The sequence below is a fragment of the Onychomys torridus genome, chromosome 5 (genome assembly GCF_903995425.1).
Source record: "Onychomys torridus chromosome 5, mOncTor1.1, whole genome shotgun sequence".
In the NCBI taxonomy this organism is placed as follows: Eukaryota; Metazoa; Chordata; class Mammalia; order Rodentia; family Cricetidae; genus Onychomys; species Onychomys torridus.
The window spans coordinates 11,726,148-11,742,241 of record NC_050447.1 but is presented as its reverse complement, the minus strand read 5'-3'; the positions used below and the strand labels follow the sequence as shown (position 1 = coordinate 11,742,241).

At 50.0% G+C, this 16,094-nt stretch overlaps 1 protein-coding gene across 17 annotated transcripts in view; it reads right to left on the bottom strand.

Moving 5' to 3' along the window:
- Positions 1-16,094, bottom strand: part of Cacna1a (calcium voltage-gated channel subunit alpha1 A) — a 300,508-nt gene that overhangs the window by 24,102 nt on the left and 260,312 nt on the right. For 13 of the 17 annotated variants that reach the window (XM_036186919.1, XM_036186915.1, XM_036186917.1 and 10 more), the window contains 6 exons: positions 14,048-14,053; positions 10,235-10,351; positions 9,918-9,983; positions 9,701-9,816; positions 2,640-2,790; positions 1,805-1,932 (listed from right to left, as the gene is read on the bottom strand). In XM_036186919.1, coding sequence (XP_036042812.1) covers positions 1,805-1,932; positions 2,640-2,790; positions 9,701-9,816; positions 9,918-9,983; positions 10,235-10,351; positions 14,048-14,053 — 584 coding nt within the window. The remainder of the gene's footprint in view (positions 1-1,804; positions 1,933-2,639; positions 2,791-9,700; positions 9,817-9,917; positions 9,984-10,234; positions 10,352-14,047; positions 14,054-16,094) is intronic. The other 4 variants (XM_036186906.1, XM_036186908.1, XM_036186912.1 and 1 more) reach the window with 1 other exon arrangement.

Here is a 16,094-nt window from a genome sequence, read left to right as displayed (position 1 = left end):
CCCCAGCCTCTCCGACTCAAGGAGGGCTTGTCTGGGGCTGCAGTCATGGGGGAGACAGACTGCTCTCTGCATTTGCTTGTGGGCCTGTTTTTTCAGGGCTGAGGCTGGAAGAAGCAGAGCACAGATTACTAAGAGCCCCCAGTGGTACTCCTTCAGTCCTGGGTCCAGAAGGAACTAGAATCCTTGTTCTGCTGCCCCAGAGGTGCCTCGGGACACTCCATTTAGTCTAAGATGCCCTGTGATGTCCTGTTTGCCAGCAGAGGGTGTGCTGTGGGGGGGTGTCTCTGTGCAACAGAGATACTCAGCCTTGCTATCATCAGTAGGATGCACCTGCCTCCCCACTTTGCTATGTGATCTTCTCTAAGTTTTTAATTTATTTTTCAAGGTGCTGGAGATGGAACTAAGGGCTTCAAATATGCTAGGCAAGAGCCACATTCTTAGACCTTGACAGTTTTTATTTTAATAAACAATATTTATTATTTACTTATGTACCTGTGTGTGGTGTCCACAGAAGCCAGAAGAGGCATAAAATCCCCTGGAGCTGGAGTCACAGACAGTTGTGAGCCGCCACGTAGGGTTCTGGGACTGAACCTGAGTCCTTTGCAAGGGCAACTAGTGCCCTTGACCACTGAGCATCTCTCCAGTCCTACTTTTTAATTTTTAGTTTAAAAAAGGTTTATTTATTCACCTTCTGGCTTTTTTTTTTTTTTTTTTTTTTTTTGAGACAGGGTCACACTTATTGACCTTGACTGTCCTGAAACTCAATATACAGACCAGGCTGAGATCTGAACCCAGGTCCTTTGCAAGAGCAGCACTTGGTCTTAGTCACTGATCTGTCCCCCAGCCTGTGTGTGTGTGTGTGTGTGTGTGTGTGTGTGTGTGTGTGTGTGTGTGTAGGTGAGGGAATAACTTGTGGGAGTTGCTTTTCACTCTATGGGTATATCCTGGGGATTGAACTCAGTCAGACTAGGCAGCAGTGCCTTTACACACTGAGTCACTTGCTAACCTTAAAACTGTATTTGAAGTAGGGTAAGAGACCTCGAACTCCTGGTCCTCCTGCCTCAGCCTCCAAAAAGATGGGATTATAGTGTGCACCACCATGTTTGGCTCTTTTGTAAGCTTTATCACCATCATCATCATCATCATCATTTGGATTTTGCTTATTTGTTTTTGGTTTTTTGAAACAGGATTTCTCTGTGTAATAGCCCTGGCTGTCCTGAGACTCTTTCTATAGACCAGGCTGGCCTTGAGATCCACCTGCCTCTGCCTCTGCCTCCTGTTTACTGGTATTAAAGGTGTGGCTTATTTTGTTTTTGAAACAAGGTCAATTGTAGCCCAGGCTGGCCCCCGCACTCCTGATTCTCCTGCTTAAGCCTTTTGAGTGTTGGGATTACCCACATGTGCCACAGTGTCCAGCCTACTTTAAATTTTGAACTGAATGCTGCAACTCTAACCTGGGGCATGTGCCAAGGTGGGCCAGGGTTGCCTCTACACTCCCAGGTGAATGGAGGTCAGAGGTTCTTAATGTAGGTTATCACCTGGAGGCCTCACCGTAAGAGACCAGAAGAGTTGTGGAGGTCAGGGAACCTTGAAAATCCCCATAGTTGACCACCTTCATCTAGAAAGGCTGGGGCATAGATAAGGGGTGGCATGCACTCAGCCTGAGGTAGTGTGAAAGTCATGATTCCCACCCTGGACTCCTCACTCCTGAGGTTCTGATGTCCCACACCCGAGACCTGACTTGGTCCCTGTCCCAGTTTCAGGAGGTTAACAACACAGCCAGAAGATTTGTGACCCTCCTTACCAGGCAGCAGGGTCGTACTCGGCCCAGACACGCACGTACTCATCCAGGTGGTGGGGGCCCAGGATGGAGGAATCTCGGGTGAGGTACTCGAAGTTGTCCATTATGACAGCAACGAAGAGATTCAGCATCTGGGGGCCAAGGGAGCCAATGGGAGTAGAGGCCATGGGGAGGAGCAAGGGACACACAGAGCCAAGGGGAAAAACGGGCGCACACACAAATGGCACAGACACAAAAGATACCCACTCAAAAGGCCAGTGAGAGTGGAAGCCTGGCAAAGGGGAGAGAGATGGACAGACACACCCAGAGGCAAAGCCCGAGAGAGGGAGGCACAGTGGAGGCATGGTGTGCTATGTGAGCCTGGGGCCAAAGCCAGAGCCTGCTATGGCCCAAATCCATCCACCAGAGCTAAATTCACGTTTTCATTGGGGTCCAGTTCCAACTGGGGAGGCCCTGGGCCTCTGCAGGAGGGAGTGTCCGCTCTGAGTGGAGGAGCCAAGGTGTTCCTTTACAGTGCATAGAACCACAGCCACCATCCAGATGTCACCATGTGGGAGACAATTTGTCAGTAGCAGGGAGGAAGCAACTCTTCTACCCCAGTCACAGTCTACAGAGATTCATGTACTCAGTCAACGGCAGGCCTGAGGACATGGCCTCCATGTGTGCAGACTCATGTACTGGGGTCAACGGCAGGCCTGAGGACATGGCCTCCATGTGTGCAGACTCATGTACTGGGGTCAACGGCAGGCCTGAGGACATGGCCTCCATGTGTGCAGACTCATGTACTGGGGTCAACGGCAGGCCTGAGGAAGGACATGGCCTCCATGTGTGCACTCACCAGAAATGAGCAAAGGAAGATGAAGGAGACGAAGTAGAAGTATGCAAACTCATTGCCACAGTCAGCTGTGAGGATCCCAGAGTTCTTATCACATGGCTTCCCGCTGAGGCAGGAGAGCATGATGTTGTGCCACGCTTCTCCTGTGGCGCTCCTGAGGATAGGCAGCATCAGTGACCCGTGGCCTGTGTGCTGGGCTCCGGCCCCAAATGGACACCACTGCCTCCGACGAGGGTACAGACTGAAACTCTGGGCTGGCCAGTCATGGACCCAAGTCTCGGGAACCCCCGAGTGCTCACAGGGCTCTGCTCGACCTGGCTGTTCCTTAAAAGTCTATGGGAAGGGCTCAGCGAGCTCAGACAGGTTCTTGTCCCAAGGCCTGGCCACCAGGGTTTGATCCCTGGGACCCACAGGGTGAAAGGGAAGAATTGACCCCACAAGCTGTCCTCTGAGCCACATGTGTGCGCACGGCGGAGGCACTGCACCCACACAACACCACTTTCTAAGTGTGGGAAAGGTGAGAAGGGGAGTGGGGGGGGCAGGTGGGGGCCATCTGCGGATCCCTGTGACTCCACATGTCCACCTTGGTGCCCCATCTCAGGGCTGTTCCCCAGGCGTGCCAGGCTCTTCCCTGTCTTCAAGCATATATATCAACCATGTTCTTGCCTCAGGACATTTGCACTGGCTGTATCTTTTGCTTAGATGTCCTTCTCAGGACCTGTATCTCTCATAGGGTCTCACTGTGTAGCCTAGGCTGGCCCCACACTATGTAGCCTAGGCTGGCCTCACATTGCCAGTCCTTTTGCCTCTTCCTGTGTGCATCCGAACCAGCACACCCTGCTTTCCACTCTCTCTCAACTTTTTGTTTGTTTTGTTTTTTGAGACAGGGTTTCTCTGTGTAGCCCTGACTGTCCTGGAACTCACTCTGTAGACCAGGCTGGCTTCAAGCTCCCACCAATGGGATGAGATGCAGTCACAACCTATATCAGGGATAAAGGCAGAAGTCATCTTGGTCCTGTGTGCTTGCTAGACTGACTTGGGTTTTGGCCTGTACGTTTTACAAAATGAATTGTTTTGTTGGTGTGTTCTTTCATGGAACATGGAGGTTACTCTTTGTTTCTAACAATTTGGGGGCTTGTCTTGAATTTCAAGCCCATCTGGGAGAGTGTTCAGACTCTTCCCTGGAAAACACATCCCCTGCCATGTTGTGATGCTCCCAGGGTCTCAGGGAAACTGGGCTGGAAAGGCTCCGAGGATGGACAGTTTCTCAGCAGTGCAGGGAAGGGCCCAGGAGAGTGCACATCACAGCTGCTGCCCAGGACACTTGTGAGAGTGGACAAGAGTTGTACCCATGGGGCTCCAAGGGACTCTCAGTTTAGATTCAAGAAATTTCCTGGGTCTGCAGAGATGGCTTAGCAGTTAAGAGCACTGACTACTCCGGCAGAGGACCCAAGTTCAATTCCCAGCACCCACATGGCAGTTCACAACTGTCTGTAACTACAGTTTCAGGGGACCCAACACCCTTCCACAGGCAAAACAAACACCAATGCACACACAAGTAAATAAATATTAAAAAAAAAAAAGAAAAAGAAATTTCCTCCTTAGGGATGGGCCTTGAGATAAGGACAGGAATGGAAAATAATCAGGTCAAACTGAGGATAGAGAGGACCTGCTGGCTTAAAAAAAAAAAAAACAACCAAAAAATCAAAATAAAACAAACAAAAAACTAAAACGAAACCAAACTTGACAGTAACTCCAGTGTCATTTTCTCACAAGGCCTCCTTAGCTCGGTGACATTACAAACATCAGTTTGATGATGTTTTACTATGTCTCTGTCATTCAAAGCCTGAAGCATGGCTCTGCTGGTCACCTCCGATGTACAAGCTATAAAACAATATATGACTGTCTTGTGTTTTCTGTAAGACTTACCTGGGAGCTTATAGATCTTGTTATCAATGTCTAAATGTCTACATGGTAATGTTATTATTTATTTATTTATTTATTTTTAATTTTTCAAGATTATGTACCCTGGCTGTCCTGGAACTTGCTATGTAAACCAGGCTGACCTTGAACTCACAGAGATCCACCTGCCTCTGCCTCCCAAGTGTTGGTATTAAAGGTGGGTACCACCAGGCCCATAATTTTATTATTTTTTACATTATCTTGTGTGTGTAGTTTAGATTGGGCTTTCTTTGAGTGTGGTGGTGCATAGCACTCTCCCCTAAGGCAAACAACTACCGCCCTCCTAAGATCAGCTGCAGAGATGGACAACCACAGCAGACAGGCTACCGCAGTGGTGCAGGCCAGGTGGGAGGGAGCCCTCAAGGTCTCTACTCTGTGCAGAGAACTACAGGTAACTAAGGAATGCTGAGCAGGAGACATGGTCTTCCTCGGGAAGAGCACAGCAATGGTTATCTAATATCAAACGGTCAGCCTGCAAACACACAAGTAACATTGTATAGACAGAGCAGGTTGTACTTCTGTATTTAGGAACAAATGGACGTTACTGAAAAATTAATGAAAAAAGAGGCCATACGTTTAAAAGAGTATGGGGGAGGTTTGGAGGGAGGAAAGGGAAGTGGGGAATGATGTGATTATGTTATAACCTCAAAATATAACTAAAAAAAAAAATACGGGATTGGTTTTACAGGACACCAGTGTCCCCAGTACCCACATGGCAGCTTACAGTAACTATAGGTCTGAGGCCCTGACACATTCTGATGTGCATGTGTACACATACAGAATTAAATAAATAAACCTTTAAAAAGATCATCACAGCTGGACCTGTTAACTACTGATGTTCCTTCATAAGAGGAGGGTGTGGGCAGGGTCACTGGACCCTCACTAAGCACCCAGCCCCTCCTCCCAGCCAGCTGTGTGCAGTTCTGCCCTCCTGGAAGACTGGAGAGAGTGGGCTGGACTGTGGGGAAGCCACTGTCCATACTGAGGGAAGACTTTCTGGTGTGGCTTCAGGTCACCACACTCCTGTCAGCACCCCTCAGCCATGCCCCAGTAAGTAAGGCCCCAGGGTAAACTTCTGTTTGTTGTTAGGACTTTAGGACCTGCAGAGAAAAAATTCTCACAACAGGTGGTAGATTTCTGTCAATGTTAATATTAGGTCTTGTGGTGTTAAGAAAGAAAACTGATGAGTAAAAGAAAATGTTAGAAGGATAAAAAAATGGAAATAGCTTTAATAAGGAATGTTTTATGCATGAAAATTAAAATGACTGGATGTTTCTAGACTGAAAAAGAAAACCAGGAAGTCTATGCACATTATGAAGGCCTGAAGTCATTCAAAGTTTGTAAAAGACGAGACTTAGAGATTATGCATATGGTATTATCATTTCTGGGGTCTAGGTTCAATACATTGATGTTAAATGTCTGTTTAAATGAATGGTGTTATTGACCCCGCTCTTGATGAGCACAAGGACTGCGTTAAAGGGCAAACATGTATGTCCAATCCATGTTTCTTGTAAGAGTGTTTTGTTTTTTGTCTAGGCAAACACAGTAGTTAAAATACCTGGCTGCTGTAACTGACCTTCTGAGTATTTAATAACCATACTTGGAGGCCTGTACTGCTGTGGGCAGAGGGATTAAAAAGACAGTATTCCCTCCTTTCTCTCCAAGGTCAACTGTGGGGCTTCTCTAAAAATGTCCTGTAACAATGGGGAGATGGCTCAGAGGTTGAGAGCACTGACTGCTCTTCCAGAGGTCCTGATTTCAATTCCCAGCACTCACATGATGGCTCACAATCATCTGTAATGAGATCTGGTGCCCTCTCCTAGCCTGCAGGCATATATGGAGGCAGAATGTTGTATACATAATAAATAAATAGATCTCAAGGAAAAAAAAAAGAACAATGGGGAGTCCCCTGTTCTCTTGTTCAGGGAGGCCATGGAGACCCACTAGGTGACCTCTAACGAGTGTCCAGCCTACAGAGAGGAGGCAGCGCAGAGGATGGGGTGAAGTCGTGGTGAGCCTTAGACTTGTGCCCGAGTAGATGGAGCCACTACTGGAGGGGCCCAAGTCGTGGCCCCTGAGGACCAGACTCTCAACTGGGCTTGACAGGAGAAACCCAAACCAAAGGAAGTGATTGATTTTGCCCATCTGCATGGTCTTAACTTCCCAGCAAGAACATGTAACAAAACACCAGTGATTGGTGTTTCCTCAAAAGTCCAAGGGGTTGGACTCCCCAGACTTTGTGCTGGGCATGGTGGTGCACACCTTTAATCCCAGCACTCGGGAGGCAGAGGCAGGTGGATCTCTGTGAGTTCGAGGCCAGCCTGGTCTAACAGAATGAGTTCCAGGACAGCAGAGCTGCATAATGAAATCCTGTTTCAAACAAACAAACAAACAAGTAAACAAATGCTGCTCTGATCTTTTGGTTGTTTAAAATGATCTATTGTTTTTACTTTACTTTATTTTATTTTATGTGCACTGGTGTTTTGCCTGCATGTGTGTCTGTGTGAGGGTGTCAGATCCCCTGGAACTGGAGTTACAGACAGTTGTGAGGTCCCATACGGGTGCCAGGAACTGATCCCAGGTCCTCTGGAAAAACAGCTGGTGTTCTTAACTACTGAGACATCTCTCCAGCCCAGTTTTTTGTTGTTTGTTTTGTTTTGTTTTTCAAGACAAGGTTTCTTTGTGTAGCCCTGGCTGTCCTGGAACTCACTTTGTAGACCAGGCAGTCCTGGAACTCAGAGATCCACTTGCCTTTGCCTCCTGAGTGCTGGCGCTAAGGTCCAGCTCAGTTGCTCAGATAAGCTTCAGACTTTGGCTCACTGAAGGACTACTTGCAGTCAAGAGAGATAAGCCTATTTTATTTTTTTAAACTAAAAATTCAAAATTCTTCTCTTTCTCTCTCTAGAGCCATGTGAGAGGGAACACACACTGATTCTAACCAGCCCAACAGCTATCATATTGCCTGAAAATAGACCCTAAGTTCATTACTGTTGAATCAGACCATGAAGGCCAAAGGAAAATGGAGGAGGAGCCCAGGAGACAGGTGCTCTTGTGAGCCCGTCCAAAGATCTTAAGGGACGTGATCAGGACATGTCTTCTGGCTCTCCTGGTTCCCTGCCTAGGCTAACGCCTGCTTCTGCTCCTCCCTCACATCTCCTTCCGTGAAGCTGTCAGGCTTCCTTTCCTCTAGAGGGGTAACTCAAAACTACCACACTTGATACCCCAATTCTGCTGGCAGAGCCAGACTGGTTGTTGCCACAAATTCACAACATCATTTAGGGTTACTTCTTCAGGTGGTTATAAGAACAGAAGGTAGAAACTGTCTAGGTGGTTTAGAATGAAAAGACCCCAAAGTAAACAGATTCTTTCTTGGTTAAAAGCCAAAAATATCCTCGTGCTTCTCAGCAGTCCCATCCTTATCAGGGACCAGATATCCTGTGCTGGCTGGCCTTAAGTCAACCTGACACATACACTTCAGCTATCTCAAAGGAGGGAACCTCCATTGAGAAAATGCCTCCATAAGATCCAGCTGTAAGGCATTTTCTTAATTAGTGATCAAAGGGGGAGGACCCAGCCCACTGTGGGTGGTGCCACCCCTGGGCTGGTGGTCCTGGGTTCTATAAGAAAGCAGGCTGAGTAAGCCATGAGAAACAAGCAGCACTCCTCCAAGGCCTCTGCATCAGCTCTTGCCTCTGGGTTCCTCCTGCCTTGAGTTCCTGTCCTGACTTCCTTCAGTGATGAACCGTGACATAGAAATGTAAGCCAAATAAACCCTTCCCTCCCCAACTTGCTATTTGGTCATGGTATTTTGTCTCAGCAAAGCAAACCCAAAGACATATGCAAAAGTGTTTTGGGGACCCTGATCTTTGGTCAGTTTCCTAAACTATCCTAGGGTTATCATTTCAGCAGAGAGAATAATAAAATAGCAGTGTGCTGGATAGTTTTATGTCAACTTGACACAAGCTAATGTCCTCTGAGAGGAGGGACCCTCAATTAAGAAAATGCCTTCATAATATCCAGATGTAGGGCATTTTATTAATTAGTAATTGATGTGGGAGGGCCCAATCTTTTATGGGTGGGACCACCCCTGGGCTGGTGGTCCTGGGTTCTATAAGAAAGCAGGCTGAGCAAGCCACAGAGAGCAAGCCAGTAAGCAGCACCCCTCCTTGGTCTCCTCAGCTCTTGCCTCCAGGTTCCTGCCCTGACTTCCTTCAGTGATGGCCTATGATGGGAAGTGTAAGTCAAATAAACCCTTTCCACCCAGCTTGCTTTTGGTCCTGGTGTTTCAAGCCAGCAATACAAACCCTAATTAAGACAAAGCAGGAAATGTCTGTTGAGACAAAACTCCTGGTCAAGAGAACACTTCCCATCTAGGGTGAAAACCTCACACCCTAGCTGGGCCAGGTCCATCAGTTGGTGAAGGGACCTTTCTATAGGAAGATGGGCTTGCTGTGAACCACACTTAAGCCATTACTTGGTATAACAATGGTTTACTGTTACTAGAAACTTCAAATGGTCGATATCTGTTGGCTAAGTTTGAGGAAGGAGTGTAAGAGAGGGGAATTGTGAGAAAGGGTTTTGTTTTTCTGTGGAAGGCAGTTAGCCCAGCAAGGGCTCATGTTTTCTCAAGCTTCCTTGCCTCCTCTGCACCAGCTTGTGAAGTAGAGTTATCACCAATGGGTGGAACAGTCACAACCTCTGTCAGGGATGAGACAGGTGTGACCTTGGTCGTTTGATATGCTTGTTAGTCTTATTGCATGCTTTTTACAAAAAGAACTGTCTTGTTTTGTTAGTGTATTCTTTTGTGGGACACAGATTATTTCTTATTTCTAACATCCGTACAACAGGGTCTCACAAGTACTCCCATCTCAAAAGCTGGTCAGGAGGCTTTGACTAGGTAACAGCAGGAATATTCCTTCTATGCTTCTACCCTGCCAGGGTCCTTGTCCCCAGTGCTAGTGGGAAGAGAAGGAGAGCTGGGCAGACTTAAGTTCACCCCAACTCTAAGAGTCAGAGGGACCAGTCTTCAGTCAGAAGAGTAATGAACACACAGGATGAAGACAGGTTCAAACCCAACCCAGAAAGAAGCACGACCTCCTCACCGGAAAAGCAGCATGAGCGCCTGGAAGAAGGTCCGGAAGTTATTGTGCTCAGTAATTTGGAACTCATCCTCATCGCTGTCCTCATCTTCTCCATCAATGCCGATGTTGCCAAAAACCTGGAGAGTTGGATGGTGACTGGGGCAGCCTCAGGGGCCCTGGCTCCCTCTGAGGCATGCTCCCCTCCCGCAGCCCTGGTACCCCAAGGGTGCGGGATCACCTGCATCCCGATGATGGCATAGATGAAGAAGAGCATGGCGATCAGCAGACAGACATATGGTAGGGCCTGGAGGGAAGGAAGGCAATGAGGAGGGGTGCCAGGCAGCTCTTGCCCTAGCTGCCCACACTGGGTCAGGTGATCACATGCCCCAGGCTGCTGGGGTCTGGAACGAGGCCCTCAGAGTTGTGCAGACACTGGGCACAGACGTTCGACAGGGTCGTGCATTAACCTCTTTCAGCTTGGTTTCCTCACTTGGCCCAGAGCTAGGGGTTCTGCTCTGGCCTGGACCAGCAGCAGGAGCAGCGGCTTTGGCTCACCTTGAAGGACTGCACGAAGGTCCAGAGGAGAATGCGGATGGTGTAACCCTGCCGGAGGAGTTTGATGAGCCGGGCAGCACGGAAGAGGCGGAGAAAGCTCAGGTTGATGAAGTTATTCTGAGGAGATGAGGAAGAGAGGTGACCATCCACCCCCCTGCGGAGTTTAGAGAAGTCAAAACTCACAGAGGCCCCTACACGAAGCCAACCAATAGGAAAAAAAGCAAGCCACACCCCAAATAAGGAGGGGGAGGAGAGAAAGCACCGTTAATGCAATAGAGCAGAGGGGAACTTTAAAAAGTGGGAGGGGGAGGGGGAACGGGGGAGGAAGAGATGTCAACTCAAAAGCTTAAGCCCACCCAGCCAGGTCCACTCACAAGTGGGGAAAGGGTGGGGGTGGGGAGGAAGGAACAGGGTTGGGGAGAAAATAACAAAAGAGCACGGAAAAGAAAATAATACATCCGAATCATCCAATCAGGAAAAAAATCGAGATGGTTTTTATTTCTCCCAACAACCAAATGCACTGAGACGGTAGGACGCGAGCGGGTCAAGTTGCAGTACCCAGCACGAGAGTACGAAGCAGACACGGGCGGGTGGGGGAAGGGCGCCAGCACACGCAGGCCTAGGGGCAAGTGCGGTTCCGAGGGCATGTTACGCTCGGGCCAGAAATGCATCTGTCCTGGGACTCACCGGGCACCCTGCCCTGCCCTGCCCTGCCGAGCTGCCCACCCGCTCCTGCCCGCCCTGACCTCACCCCACGGCCCAGAGGTGCAGCGGCTGGAGCCAATGGGGAGAAGCGGAAGGGCATCTTTTCTTACCCCCTTGGCGAGCGGGAATGGGGAGGACGGGAGGGAGCTGGGGCTGTTCGGCTGCAGGGTGAGTCCTCGCTGCCCGCTGAGTCGGAGAAGATGCATTAGGGGCCCTTTTCCCCCCTCTCAGGGATGGCTTCTCAGCTTCTGGGGCTGGGTGGTGTCTCGGGACCAGGCCTGCGGGAAGCAGGAAGGTCTCAGCTCCCGGGGCGAGTGAGCTCTGATCAGCCCAGGGCCCACCAAGGGGCCAGTGCTGGGGGTGGGGAGGTGAAGCTATCCTTGGCCCCAGGACTTCCCTAGGTGGACCCTTCCTGTCCTCCAAACCCAGGTCTAGTCGCTGCCTCTGCGGCCTCCCACCCAGGCTGTTTTAGTGGGAAGAGGCTGGCTGGAAACTGTGGGCAAGGCCCAGGACTCTCCAGGGCGCTTCAGGGGAGTTGGTGAAGGGTGAGAAGTGAACCAATATATATAGCCAATGAAACTAACTTGTTGCGTCCAAGGCTGTTGTTGTTGTTTTTCTTTTTTTTAAATAAAAAAGTTGCTAATTTAAAAAAAATCAGATTTTGCCCACCAATCTGGCTTTTTGGCTCCCCAGGCCTCTCACAGCTGACCCTGGAGTCTGGCTACATGCTCTCCAGTTTCCTAATCTCTCTGGTAATTGGCCACAGGGCATTTGAGTTTTCTGCCTGGGGACCAGGTGGTCACTCCTAGCAGGCATGAGGCAGGAGGGCAAGGGGTCTCTGGTGCGCCAGTCAAAGGATTTGTAGGAGTTCTGGATACAGGTCAGGAGGCAAGACTGCATGAGATCTAATGATGAAAGGCTTTGACAACAGCATCCTTCTGGTCTGTCACATGTCTGTTTGCACAATGAACCATTTGTTTACTGCAAGAGGGTTGTGCTATCACCCAGGCTGGTCTTGAATTTGAGATCCTCCTGCTTCAGACTCCCAAGTGCTAGGATTACGGGGGGCATCACTATGCTTTGTCTTTGGGCAGTGAATTAATTATATGTTTAACCGACTTCCCTTTAGTGGACCTGTGCCTTGAGCTAGCTCTGGCTTGGAAGCTGAGAGGCAGAGACTGGAGTTTGAAGAATTTCTGAGGCTGTTAAGAGGCCTCTGAGGTGAAAGAGTTGCTCCTAGGGTTTCTGGGAAGGAGAACAAGCCTTGGGCTCCTGCACTGGGACACTGTTGGGCCCAACCATTGTCAGCCTGTTCCAAAAGACTCATACAAGCCTGCAAAGCTAGCTAAGTCACCCACCATGCCCAGCTGACCTGATGCCTGGTCCTGCCTGGCCACCCAGCTCCACAGGGATGGGACAACTGACCAAAAAGTATTCCCAGCCCTTTCCCTCAGCCCTCCAGAGAACAAGCCATCCCTTCAGTGGGGCGGGTCATAACATGTGGGCTCGGCCGACCATGCAGAGGCAGGGTTCATAGGAGCAGTTGGGGGCTGGGGCACACTGGCACATGCAGAAGAAGCAGGAATCCAGCAGCTGCTAAGCATGCACACACGAGGGAGGAGGGGTAGGGACTGCAGAAGTCAGGGTCTTAGGCCTCATCCGCTCCTCCAGCTCTTCCTGGGTCTGTATGGAGTCCTGTCAGCACACGGAACTCCCAGGAGGGGTCAGTCCTCTCTCTACTCAGACCCCACCCTGTGCTCCAGGTTGAGCAGCAGCGGAGGATGCAGGCTCAGGTATGTGGGGCATCCTGGTCCTTGTGCTCTCTTCCAGTGACATGCTCAAGGGCAGGTGTCTCTTGGGTTTGTAGAAAGACATGGGCACCACTCCAGACTTCAAGTCCTTACTACACATGGATGTGAGCCCTTCCCTCAGGCTCCAGGCCCCTAACTGGGGTTCTTCTGCGGCATCCGAAGGGCGCCTCAGACTCCAACTGGCTAGAGGTGTTCTCCCCATAACCCTGGTCTCCTCCCACTCCTAACTTCCATCTCTAGTTTTCCAGAAACACCCAGCTCAGCCCTTTCCCAGGCCCTGCAGAGGCCCCTCCCTCTCTGTCACCTCCCCCTGGGGCTTCCTGACAATCTTGTCTAGTCAGTCCCAGAAGTGCCCCTGATTCAGACCCTCCCAGATCTATTTACTGCTCAGGATGAAGCCTAGATGCCCCGCCCTTCATCTTTCTGAACCAGCCTTTCTCTCTGCTGTGCCCAAGTCCTCTCACGTGCAGATCTTGACCTCTGCACACTCCTCCTGCCCACAGGGCTGGGGGCCCAGAAGGCCTTGCTAATGCTGCCTCTTCTTCCAGCAGTGAAGTTACACTTTCCAGTAGAACTGGGGTTGAAGGACCAAAGTCTGCCAAGCAGGGTGGCAATGGGGGCTACAACCTGACCCTTTATTAGTGGCACCTAACAGGGCCCCATTTGTGTCTAGTGGATGAATGTGTTTACTGTGGGCACACCACTGGAGGCCCTTCAGTGCGTCTCCACGGAGGTGAGCAGGGCAGGGATGGGGAATCATGGCTACCAAGGACTGTAAAGGGGCAAGAAATGTGGTGGGAGCAGACGTGGTGTACAAACTGGGCCGTGTGTATGGGAGAGCACACGCACTCGTGGGACCTCTAGGTTAATATCAGATGTCTTTGCTGATTTCACTCTTTTTCCTTTTTTTTAATCTGGGACAGAGTTACTGTAGCTCTAGCTGGACTGGAACTTCAATCTGCTAGCCTTAACCTTCTGAACACTGAGATCACAGCTTTGTTCCACCACTATGCCAGCTCTGGGATGTTAGGAGCGTTAGGGATGGATGTGAGTGGATGGAGAATCTGGTCACACCCTGAGGTCCTAGAGGAGGGAGAACATTCCTTTCTTGCCAAGGACACAAACCCTTTGGAGCTGAAGCTCCGATGGATCCAGAGTCCAATAAAACCACCCAAAGGGAGCTCTAGGAAAGGCGAGGCAGAGAGGACGGAGACGGACAGAGGCGGGGTGGGCGGGGCATGCAGTGCAGTCACAGTTAATGTAAGGCATTTACACTTCAGAAAGAGGTAACACCAACCGGATTCTAGATGCAGATGTTGAAGATGGAGGGGGAGCGGGCGGGCGGGGGCAGTTGGGGAGGCGATTCAGCGTTTTTGTTTTAATTTAATTTTTTAGGTGGATTTGTAACCAGTGCCAAAAAACCAATGGGTTTCGGTTCCCGGGCGGGGAGTGGGGTGGCAGTGGCGGTGGCGGTGGGTTGGGAGGTAAGTCATTGGTGTATGGACACACAGACCACGTCATGGGTGAACAAATGGATTTCATAGTGCATTTTGATTGGATGAGTTTTTCAGACGGCGTTGCGCCAATATACAGTTTAAACAGCAGGCATGGAAAGAGACAAGACAAGAAACACAGTCATTATCCATCGCGCATGGGCAAACCCGCCCCCAGCCAAGTCTGGGCATGACATTAAAGCCCAGGGCTGTGCTAGTATTTTAGCCTCGAGACCCCCCAGGGAACTAACTGCCCTCCTGCTCTCCTAGCTCAGCTTGGCTCTAGCCTCAAGGATTGTGGCCTTACCTGGGTCCCAGACAGGGGCTACCAGCACCTAGCACAGGGTGAGGACAGGTCATGTGCCTACCCATCATCTTCCCATTAAAACAATGGTGTCTCAGGGAAGCTTGACTGCACACCAAAGTACACTCAGGGGAACAATAACAATGGTAATAATAATAACCACTGGGAATGGAATTTTGTGGCTGGTTTTATGCCAAGCACCTCAGGAGGTTACTATGTGTATACTACTATGGTTAGGTGCAAGGTCTCCCACAAGCAAACCTACAAGCTCTACCACTGAGTCACACACCCAGACCCTTACCAGTAGGTGGGGTAGGGTTTCAAGGCATGTACACTGCCACGGATCCGTGCCCCTAGCCCTTCCTAACCCTCACTGTAGAATTGTAGACAGGGCTATACCATTTACTTGCACTTCCAGCCCGCTTCATTTCACCTTTTTTTTTCTTCTCTCTGTAGTTTTGGTGCCTGTCCTGGAACTCGCTCTGTAGACCAGGCTGGCCTTGAACTCACAGAGATCTGCCTGGCTCTGCCTCCAAATGCTAGGATTAAAAGCGTGTGCCACTGCTGCCTGGCCCTTTAATCTTTTAACATTATATTTTATTTATTACTTTGTGTGCCTGTGTGGATCCCAGGGACCGAACTCAGGAGGTCTGAATGAGAACGGCCCCCACAGGCTCATATGTTTAAACACTTGGGCTCCAGTTGGTGGAACTGTTTGAAAAGGACTAGGAGGTGTGGCCTTGTTGGAGGAGGTGTGTCACTTGGGGGGTGGGACTTAGAGGTTTCAAAAGCCCATGTCCTTTCCAGGCAGCTCCTGCTCTCTCTCCCTCTGTGTGTGCCTTGTGTAAGTTCTCCAGATACCTTCCCTAGCTCCATGCCTGTGTGCCTGCTTACATGCTCCCTGCCACAATGGTCATGGACTCTCTACTACCTTCTGGAGCTATGAGCCTTCAATTAAATGCTTCTTTTATAGGTTGCATTGGTCATGGTGTCTCGTCACATCAATAGAAAAGTAACTTAAGACAGGTAGTCAGGCTTGGTGGCAAGCACCTTAACCCACAGAGCCATCTTGATGGCCTGTTATTGTCTGGTCCTTTCTAGAGCAGAAGTCCTTTGGGTCAGGCACATGGAGTGCTGTTTTGTCTTGCTTTTTGCTCCGTCTCTAGTGCCAATAACTCTGCTGGAAACAGCAGGTGCTCAATATGTGCCTGCCTAAGGTGAGTGAGTCCGAGTTGTGCTTGGAATTGATGAAGTGGCGGCATTCTCCCTGCTGCCTGAGGGATGACCTGACGAGAGCCAGCTGGGTGGTTGGGAGGGCTGTTTGGCCACTGTAATGGCCTACATGTCTCTGAACTGGCCTCCGTCTGTCCTCACCCTACCTGCTAGAGTAAGCAGTCGGGATCAGACCTATGCATGTCTGGAAGTTTCAACTAACTCCTTCCATGTGCCCTGCTGGGGAGCAGACAGTCCTCCCAACCCCTGACCCAAAGGAACATTGTCTCAAGGCTGTCCTGACACTCCCTTCTGAAGGCCGTAGAAGTGACGGC